The following is a 10,603-nucleotide window of genomic DNA, read 5'->3' as shown; positions in this document are numbered from 1 at the left end:
TGTAAGCTTTGAGATCAGAAACGCTGATTTTGAAATGCTATAGAATAGGATGGATGCAGTTGAGAGAGAAATGGAACTGGAAGTAAGCCTCAAAGTATGGTTTTGTAAATAAGATCAGATATTTTAGAAAAATAGAACTGTAGAGGATGTATTGTAGTGGGACTTATGAGGGGTGATTTTAGATATTGGTTTTAAGGTATTAACAGCATTGTGTGGTAAAGGTTGACAAGTTAAGAAATGCTTGTAATGGATTGTAATCAGGAAATAGTTCAGTTTTTGATTGTAATGGTGTGAATTATAATATTTGTATTTTTTTACTTTTTATGTAAGACTAAAAATAGAAAAAAAGTTTTCAAAACGTTTTTTTAGCTGTTATCTCTGAGTCACAAAAAGGTGTGATCCGACACTGCTGGAAGCGTGGATGGGACCTGACCAGGACTGTTCCCAGGGAAAATCACAAGCCTGAGGAGGTTTTGAAGCCACCCAGTGGGAGATTTTCCTGAAGGATTTCCAGAGGAACTCGCTCCCATCTTTCCTGGAGGATCCCATGAGCCCAGAGGAATCACCAACCCACATCCATCTGAGCATTCCCAACAGGACTTCGGAGGTTCTGAGGACAGGAACAGACACAGGAGCAGGATTCCATGAGAATCAGTGGAGGTTTCTGTTTTATTGGAATTCCCTTTTACACACACCTGTACTTTGCCTTTCCTCGCTTGTTACTCTGGTCCGTGCAGGCAGCAGAGGTGGAGGAATGTGAACCAGATTCCTGCCCGGAGACACACACACGGCAATCCCTGGATCACCCCCCCGTCCTGGGGGTTTTGGGGGGTTTGTCCCTCTCCTGGAGGGGAACAAGGTCTTGAAACTCACCTCAGTGGAAAAACTGAGGGAAGAGAGGAGAAAACCCCGCTGCTCCTCTGCCTCCTGCTCCGAGTGGGACAAGGAGCCAATATCCTGGGAAAAACCCCTTTTCCCAAAGCCCAGACCCCACGGCTTGTGGTGCCCGCCAGGGCTGGCTCGCCCTGAGGCTGCTGAGATGGAGCCGAGGGGGTCAGGGGCAGGTTTGCCTCCTCCTGGATCCCGAGGGGAAGCTTTGCCTCCTCCTGGATCCCGAGGGGAAGCTTTGCCTCCTCCTGGATCCCGAGGGGTTTGGAATGTGGGATGGGCCCGGCTGTGCCTGTCCTTCCTCTTGTCCCACCACCACCCAGCACTCCTGTCCCTCCTGCTCCATCCAAGCTGGCCTTCCAAACATCCCACCTCCAACAACAAATGCATTCCTGCCCGAGGCCACGTTGGTTCCCTGTCCTGGAACTGGAACCAGGCGGGTTTTAAGCTCTTTTCCAACCTGAACCATCCCGGATTCTCTGACCCCTCCTTCCCTGCAGCTCCCAGGGAGGAAGAATTCGTTTAGGTAGAGAAGGGGGTAGAGGATTGGCCTGGCAAGCAGAGCTCAGGTCTGCATTTAGGCTGGCCTATGTCTCATAAAGCTCTGCTTTAAATCTGTGCTGCTTCTCACAGTGTGGTCTCCTCTTCAGGCACCTGAGCCTGACTGCTTGGGCCGCCCCTCAGTTAAGCTGGGCTTAAGGCTTCCTCCCCAGCGGATTTTGTATCCCTGTTTCAGAGGATGCAACCCTGGGCATTTTGGAAACCAGGCACACTCTGATCCCTCCATCCCAAACATTTTAATTCCATGTTTTTCCAGCCAAGGGTCTCCCACACCCTAAGACTCCAACAAGGGGAAGTTGAAGCCAGAGAAAATGAAGAATTTTTGGAGAGGAAGGTGCTCCTCAGCCCTCCTCCTGTCTCTGGTGTCAGGGATCCTGATGGATTCTGCATCTAAAGGATAAAATCACCCCAAAATCCCAGTGCTGATTAAGGTTTTGGGAACAGGGAATTTAATTTGAATTGTTCCCCTTTTCCTCCTCAGAATTTATGGGTAAAACCCACTCCATGGAAATCAACAGATGCCTCGGAATTGATTTTTCCTGGCACCGGGATTTCATCCCAAACTGTGGTTTTGCACACTCCATCATTAGCCCAGAATCATTAACCTCAGCCCGAGGAAATAATTAAATTCCATTGAATTCCAACTCCACTGAATTATTTAGTTAACGAGTCAGGAAAACCATTGCTCCAGTCGAGGGGAGAAGATGATCCGTGGGACCCAGGAGAAACGGGTGGGAATTCCATGTTCCCGAGCTGAGTTTGTGCTAATTTACCTTTTTCCAGTGAAAAAGAAGAAGGAAAGGTGGCAGTGAGGATGAAAAGGAAGAGGGAGCTGTCACTGACTTTGTCACACCCCACATTCCCCCTTCTGCTCTCTTAATATTCCTCCAATTAGGAAAAATCCTAATTAGGCCCTAATTTAGCTCTGTCAGATCGCGCTGGCCAGGCTGTCTGCCTGGGAAGAAGTCCGATTTATTTACTTCATTAATTACTCCTGATTAACCGGGTGAGTTTTCCAGGACTTTTCCATCTATTCCTGGCCCCTGCCAATCCCTCAGCTGATTTCCAGCCCTGGAAACACCTGGAAATGCCTGGAAATGCCTGGAAAATGCCTGGAAATGCCTCTGTGGGGGGCAGATTTTGTGATGCAAAGGCAGCTCAGGGGACACGTGTTCCCAAAGGAGAACTATTGGAGAATCAGGGAATTGCTGGGTTGGGAAAGACCAGCTGGATCACCCGGACTCCAATTGGAAAGCACCGACCCAGAGCAGAAACCACAGGGGCAGGACAGAAGGTGAAATTAAACTCAAATTAATGAAATGAAGCTGAAATTAAAAAAATAAAATGAAGCTCAAATTTAAAAAGGGAAGCTCACATTAAAGAGGAATATTCAATGTTGTATCGGCTCTAATCCCAAATCCCTGGACGGGGTGGGAAGATTCCTGGGAACTCTGGAACACTGAGTCCAGATCCTTGAGGAAAACAGGAGTTCACTTGGAGGGTGGAATGCTGGGCTGGAAACCCTTCCCTGCTCCGTGGAAAGGCTTCAGAGGAACTTGAGTTCGTGTTGCTTTAATGCTCCCCCGGGATCATCTTTCCTCCCCTTGACTCCCAAATCCTGGCAAAATGTCGGCATTATCGGGAACTTTGTGTGCTCTGGGGCTACTGGAAACAGGGAAAACAGTGGGAAAACTTGGGAGATGTGAGTTCACAGGAAAGGAAAGGAAAGGAAAGGAAAGGAAAGGAAAGGAAAGGAAAGGAAAGGAAAGGAAAGGAAAGGAAAGGAAAGGAAAGGAAAGGAAAGGAAAGGAAAGGAAAGGAAAGGAAAGGAAAGGAAAGGAAAGGAAAGGAAAGGAAAGGAAAGGAAAGGAAAGGAAAGGAAAGGAAAGGAAAGGAAAGGAAAGGAAGGAAAGGAAAGGAAAGGAAAGGAAAGGAAAGGAAAGGAAAGGAAAGGAAAGGAAAGGAAAGGAAAGGAAAGGAAAGGAAAGGAAAGGAAAGGAAAGGAAAGAGGAAAGGAAAGGAAAGGAAAGATGGGATTGTTTTGTGTCCAGCTGATCACCGGGTGTCCTTGGATTTAATCCCAACACCGAGCCTGGTCTGTAACTCTCAGCAGAGCATTTCTGGAGCTGCAGCTGGAAGCTGGATTTGAAATCCGTTCTGCAGATTGGACACGAGTCCTGAGCTGGGCTTTAGCTCCAGAGCTGTCCTCCCTTTTCACTAGCTCTGAGTTACCCCAGTTCCCTCCTGCCTCGTGCCAAGGAATATCAAATCCACATCGAGCTGCTGCCAGCTGTCCTGCCCTGGAGCCCAGCTCAGAACCTCTCTGCCCACTCATTGGAGAGGTTTTATCCAGCACAGGAACTGGGAGGAGCCAGAATTCCAGACGCTGTCCAGAGCCCAGCAGAGCACTCAGCAGGACCCCAGAAAATAAACAAAAATAGCTTAAGATTTCTATTTTATTGTTTGAAATCCTCCTGGAGTGGGGCACAAACACGACGGGTGTTTTCCCTGCTCTCTGTGCCCTTTTCCCATAAATCCACCAAGGTTTAGAACTATTTGGGACCTCGGGATACCCGAACTCTGCCCCAGGTGTGGTGAGACCCAGGTGATCCAAGGAAATCACATTCCCACCCCAAAGCTCTGGACTGGTTTGGGAACCGCCAGCTGAGATTGGCTTTGAACCATAAACCCTCCCCTCCAGGCAAATTTGCACCCAGTTAAAAGGGGAAATTAAATACTGAATTAGTTATTTAAATAAGCTTTTGGGGCTGTTTTGGAGGGACAGTTTAGAAGAAAGAATTGAAGTGTGGGAAAAGAGTCCCAGAAGAAAATCCCGGCTCCAATCCACCGCAGACCTCCTACAGAGCAAAGAGCAGCCTGTGAGGATTCCTGTCAGCACCGAGGAAGGAAAACCAGGATTGGGAGATTTATCAAGGACCACTAAAGGCCTCGACAGCAAAGGAGTTTGGAGTTAACCACTGGCTGAAGCACACCCAAAGGATTTATGTCTCAGGAATGTTTGTTTGATGTCTCTGAGATTTACATGGCCAAGGAGGACCTGGGGACACTGAGGAGAACATGGAATGATCAAGGAGAACATGGAAACACCAAGGAGACCTTGGAAACACTGACGAGGACATGGAATCACCAAGGAGGACTTGGGAACACTGAGGAGAACATGGAATCATCAAGGAGAACATGGAAACACCAAGGAGGACCTGGGAACACCTAGAAGGACCTGGGAACACAAGGGAGGACATGGAAACATCAAGGAGGATCTGAAAACACTGAGGAGACATGGAATCACCAAGGAGGACACGGAAACACTGAGGAGGACCTGGGAACACCGAAGAAGACCTGGGAACACTGAGGAGGACATGGAATCATCAAGAAGGACATGGAAACACCAAGGAGAACATGGAATCACCAAGGAACACATGGACTCACCAAGGAGGACATGGATATACCAAGGAAGACATGGAAACACCGAGGAGAACATGGAAACACCAAAGAGGACCTGGAAACACCGACAAAGACTTGGGAACACCAAGGAGGACCTGGGAACCCCAAGGAGGACTTGGGAACACTGAGGAGGACCTGGGAACAGCAAGGAGAACATGGGAACACCAAGGAGGACATGGATACATCAAGGAGGACATGAAAGCACTGAGGAGAACCTGAAATCACCAAGGAGGACATGGAAACACCAAGGAGGACCTGGGAACACCGAGGAGGACCTGGAAACACTGGGAACACCAAGGAGGACCTGGAAACACTGGGAACACCAAGGAGGACCTGGAAACATCAAGGAGCATTTGGAATCACCAAGGGGGACGTGTGAGAAAGAGAACTCAACCTATAAATGAGGTTTCTTAACTTTTCGCAACATCAGAACCTGGAATTAAAAACCCTTTCAGCCACTGAGTTTGTCGATTCAACCGAGAGGAATGAAGGCTTTGGAGATCTTCCCTCTCTGTGGATTTTCATGGTCTGAAAAGCAGAAAATCGTTCCCAGCGCTGTGGACGTTCCCTGACCTCCAGATGATTGCCCATAAACAGATAAACAAAGCCAACCCCTGGACGAAAAATTAGATTTTGGGAGATCTTTGCCAACTCCTTTGGCTCCAGAACAAGACAAGGAGCGGAGCTGAGGAATGATGAGGGGCAGGACAAGACATGATCTCATCTGAACCCGGACCAAGGAGAATGGAGGAGGCAGAAAAACAATTGCCTGCACTCACCCAGGAGAAGCAGGAAAGGCAAAACGGCTGCCAAAAGTCACCCCAAAGAAATAAAAGGAAGATTAAACAGCTGTTAAATCCCGGAAAAGAGCGGGATCATGGAGCAAGGAATCACAGGAAGAACTCTGCTGCTGCGGATGGGAACAGAAGAGGAACAACGGAGGAACCTGCCAGGGGTGAGATTCCCTGTCCAAGCCCAACACGTGGCTCTGGAGAAGAGGCCATGGACCCAAAAGATTCCAGGAGATTCCGTGTGAGCCAGCCAGCTGGGATACTGCAGTACAGCCAGGCTTGGAGGAGGGAGGCTCCACAGAGCTCCGGAGCATTTCCAGATGTTTACTAGGATGAGAGGAAAATGGGCACAGATCTGACAGAAGGAGGAGGGAAAAACTGGGTAAAAAAGCAGGGAACAGCTCCTCTGGTTCTTTGCCTTCTCCTTGAAGTGACCTTGGGAAAGTTTCTTCCCCCTTTTTCCAAGGTGGACAGGGCCGGGATAGTGGAAGGTGTCCTGCCCATGGAATGAGCTGGGCTCCAAGGTCCTCTCCAACCCAGCTCATTCTGGGATGGGTCCGTGATAACGACTCCATGACAATAATTCCATGACAACAATCCCATGGTAATGATTCCGTGATGACAATTCCATGGTAATGATTCCATGACAACAATTCCATGGCATCAATCCCATGGTAATGATTCTGTGATGATGATCCCATGGTAATGATCCCATGACAACAATTCCATGACAACAATCCCATTGTAATGACTCCATGATGGCAATTCCATGGTAATGATTTCATGACAACAATTCCACGGCATCAATCCCATGGTAATGATTCCATGGCATCAATTGCATGGTAATGATTCCATGATGACAATTCCATGGTAATGATCCCATGGCACCAATCCCATGGTAATGATCCCATGGCATCAATCCCATGGTAATGATCCCATGACAACAATCCCATGGCAATGATCCCATGAGAACAATCCCATGGCAATGATCCCATGACATCAATCCCATGGCAATGATCCCATGAGAACAATCCCATGGCAATGATCCCATGACATCAATCCCATGGTAATGATTCCATGACCACAATCCCATGGTAATGATTCCATGGCATCAATTGCATGGTAATGATTCCATGATGACAATTCCATGGTAATGATCCCATGGCACCAATCCCATGGTAATGATCCCATGACAACAATCCCATGGTAATGATCCCATGACAACAATCCCATGGTAATGATTCCGTGACAACAATCCCATGGCAATGATCCCATGACATCAATCCCATGGCAATGATCCCATGAGAACAATCCCATGCTACGTTTGGTGCTCCCCAGCTCCCATCTGCTCCCTTTGCTCCACAGCCCCGTGTTGGATCTGGACCAGGGTGGGCACCAGCCCCGTCATTCCTGCAGGATTTGTGGATGGATCCTGAACAAAGGAACCCCTCCCCTCCAAGTTTTCTGTTTCCTGTGGCCTTTGGGGCTGTGTTTCCAGAGGAAAATCCCACAGGAGAGGAACTGTCATCCCCGGTGGACTCAGACCTTTGGGTGGGGACAAACTCCTTGGGAAATGTCCTCAGCTCCTGGTGACAGAGGGAGGAAATAGGAGCCTGCTCTGAATCCAAAGGCTCTGGCCAAGCTCCAGCAGGATCATTCCGTTTGTCCTTCCAGGGCAAATCCCAACCCGGAACTAGGGCTTCTTCTCTCCTTCCAGACATCCCAGCTCTGATTCTTCCCCACTAAAACCCAGGAGGGATGACCCTGGATCTCCAGAGAACAGATCCTGATCCATACACCAGATCGAGAGTTTGGGATTGGCCCAGGAATGGTGGGAACACACTGAGACAAACAGATCCTGCTGGGCCTTAGTGGTGTCAGCATTATCCCAATTTTTGCATGGATGTTGCTCATGCACAGAAACATCCAAGAACGGAAAATCTGGTTATGATTTGCAATTCCAAGGATTTAAAAAAAATATGTTTCTTCCCCCGGCACAACCCTAGTGCCTGTAATTTTTATCTGCATTTAACAACAGGTTTGATTTGTTGTAATTGTAAATAATCCAGTGTTGAATTCATTTCAGTGAGAGCTGCATTTTAGGAGGGGTGTGGTTATGTTTGTTTATAAATAAATTTATGGCTTTTGCCGATTCCTTGAATTTCTGAGGAACTGTCAAATGTTCTCAGTCTTGAGTAATAAACACAAGCAAAGAGTGAGTCACGGGTTGGGGTTTTTTGGTATTTCTGCTTTGTTCCAGCACTGAAATGATAACTCAGAAATGTCTTGGAGCCAGAAAATCAGGAGGGGCAGAAGAAGAGAGCAGGAAAACGGATTAATTTTTGAAAAGTTGATATTTTGATAACTCTTATTTGGTGGGAAATGGTTACGGTGAGGTTTGACCTCTTTTGATGAGGCGAAATGAGAAAAGAACATCACAAATAAATATTGGCCGTCAAAGATTTCTTTTCAGGACAGGAGGAAATGGCCAGGGGAGGCTCAGGTTGGACACCAGCAGGAATTTCCCCATGGAATGGGTGCTCAGGCCTTGGAAGGGACTACCCAGGGAGGTTTGGAGTGCCCATCCCTGGAGGTGTCCAAGGAATTCCTGGATGTGGCACTCAGTGCTCTGGTGGGGATCAGGCCCAGCTCGGACTTGATGACCTTGGAGGTCTTTTCCAACCCCAGGGATTCTGGGATTCTGTGACCTGCATGGGATGGAGAGGAGCCCCAGCTCCTGTCAGAACCCCAGAGCCACCACATCCCCCAGCAGGTCTGAATCCAAACCTCAGGCATAGCAAAGGGAGGAGGTTTTTCCCTGGATCCCACGGGGCTGTGGTCAGGTTGTCCTCTCAATCTGAGAGGTTGATAAAGACGTGGGACACAAAGCCTGGATCCCACCTGCTCTTCCTGACTTCCCGCAGGGTTTGGGGAGATCAGTCCTGAATTAGCCCTCATGAGAGCTGCTGGTTGCTGCCGGTGGAGTCCTTCTCCTCATTAAGGTTTGGATTAATTGTCCAGAGAAGCTGTGGATGTTCCATCCCTGGAAGTGTCCAAGGCCAGGCTGGGATGGTGGGATGGTGGGAGGTGTCCCTGCCATGGCAGAGGTGGAACGAGGAGACTTTTGAGGCCCCTTCCAACCCAACCCATTCCCAAATTCCACAGCCCTGTGGAACAGGACACTGGGAGGGCAGAGTGAGCAGCAATTCCCAGTTTTAAGGAGGGACTGAAGCCGCTTTCCAGGAGCACCCACAGAGAGGGAGGGCTGGGTTACCCACCTGGGAACTGATTCCAGCCCCCAACGCCCCTCTGGGATGCGCCAATTCCGTGCCCTTGGTGGTTCCCTCTCCACCACCCCCTCTGGAAGAACGGGAATGTTGCACGTCCCAATAACCACGCCCAACCCTAAAACCGTGCTGGTTCCCTGGACTCAGGGAGAGGAGAGGACGAGCCCTGCCCATATCCACGAGCTGTTAGCCCTCCCCACCCCAGAGGAGCATTTTCCCAAGGATTCCCAAGGGAAGGAGAACACGGGAATGGTCGAACCCAAGGCGACCTTTGACCAGCAGGTCTCAGGGCCGTTCCCATCCCTGTGTGTGTCACCAGGCAGAGCCGCAGACAGAGAACAAACCAAACCCAAGCCGCTGCCCCCTCCCGGGGTGGCCTGTCCCCTCCCGGGACGATGGCACCGCGCCCTCCCTGCACGCCCCTGGCTTTCCTGGGGGACGCTCCCGTCCTCCTCGGCCACCCGCACTCTCCGGGGGATCCAAGGGCCACGCGGGGCTCTGCAGCCCTCCCCGGCGAGCTCCCAGGATCTCTGGTGTCCTGGAGCAGGTCTGGAGTGATATCCCGGCTCTGGTTTCACCAGGATATCGCGTGGATCATGGAATTCGTGGGCGGGATCACCCGCTGGCCACGCTGGTGGCTCGCTTTTTGTTTTTTTGTTTTTTGTTTTTTTTTCCCCAAATAACTTAACCTCTCATTCCACAGAACAGAGAAACTGCATGGAAACCCCCTTGGAATCCGCCACGTGGCCCGACGGTCTTTTCCCACTAAAATGCTCTCCGGGAACCATTTTCTTATCATCCTTTGGCTGAATTATTATTATTTTTTTCCTTTTCCCCTCCTCCCCTCTTCACATCACTGTCTCTCTCTCCTCCTCCACCAGGGCCGTGGGCCTGTCTCCGTCGTAAAGCCCGGAGCCGTTCAGGTACTCCTCGTCCTTGTTGTACTGCTCCGGGCCGGAGGACGGCATGGAATTCTCCGAGATGGAGCCGTTTTTGACATAACCCGGCAAATTCCGGTGGCCGTTGAGGGTCCCCGGGATGAGTCTGGTGTTGAGGTGGAGGGCCAGCGCCCCTCGCGTGGCCACGTTGGTGATGCTGGTGTGGGAAACCATTGGTCCGTAACTGTAGGTCGTGCTCCCACTCCGGGCTTTCCTCTTGAAGTCAAGGGCTAAAGTCCACCTGCTCCATGACTTCTTTATTTCTGCTTGGACCTTCGGGGGAAAAAGAAACCCAACAAACCGTGAGTGGGAGACGAAAAATGCCAGGAAAGTGTGGTGTCCATAGACAGGATGGGCGGGAAACGCTGCGAGGTCTTGGAATTTCATGGTGTTTGTGGGTCCCTTCCAACTCGGGAGATTCTGTAATTCCGTGAAGTTGGAAAGGACGATAAGTCCAATTAAAGCTGCCCTTTCCAAATGGAATGTTGGACACTGGGAAGCTTGAATGGCTGGAAAGGTGGGATAGCTCAGCCCAAGGGGTAAGGGATGGAGAGCAGCACATCCAGGACGGAATTGTGTCAATGTTCCATGAAAATCAAGTGGGAAAACCGCCTCGAGAGGCACCTGAATCCATAGAAATTTCCCCAGAAATTAGACTGGGTCTAAAGTAGGTTGC

The 10,603-nt window shown here is 49.8% G+C and overlaps 1 protein-coding gene and 1 long non-coding RNA gene across 2 annotated transcripts in view; one reads left to right on the top strand and one right to left on the bottom strand.

Moving 5' to 3' along the window:
• Positions 1–665: 665 nt before the first annotated feature.
• Positions 666–3,292, top strand: LOC134560988 (uncharacterized). Its single transcript, XR_010082841.1, has 2 exons — positions 666–1,064; positions 1,095–3,292. It is a non-coding gene; the product is annotated as an uncharacterized LOC134560988 (long non-coding RNA).
• A 6,340-nt stretch (positions 3,293–9,632) lies between these two features.
• The window catches only part of PTH1R (parathyroid hormone 1 receptor), an 81,871-nt gene continuing 80,900 nt past the window's right edge, over positions 9,633–10,603 (bottom strand). Inside the window, exon 13 of the mRNA XM_063417507.1 lies at positions 9,633–10,200. Within this exon, the coding sequence (XP_063273577.1) occupies positions 9,838–10,200 (363 nt within the window). The 3' untranslated portion in view covers positions 9,633–9,837. The remainder of the gene's footprint in view (positions 10,201–10,603) is intronic.

The sequence above is a fragment of the Prinia subflava genome, chromosome 1 (assembly GCF_021018805.1).
Source record: "Prinia subflava isolate CZ2003 ecotype Zambia chromosome 1, Cam_Psub_1.2, whole genome shotgun sequence".
NCBI lineage: Eukaryota > Metazoa > Chordata > Aves > Passeriformes > Cisticolidae > Prinia > Prinia subflava.
This window is presented reverse-complemented; position numbering and strand designations above follow the sequence as displayed.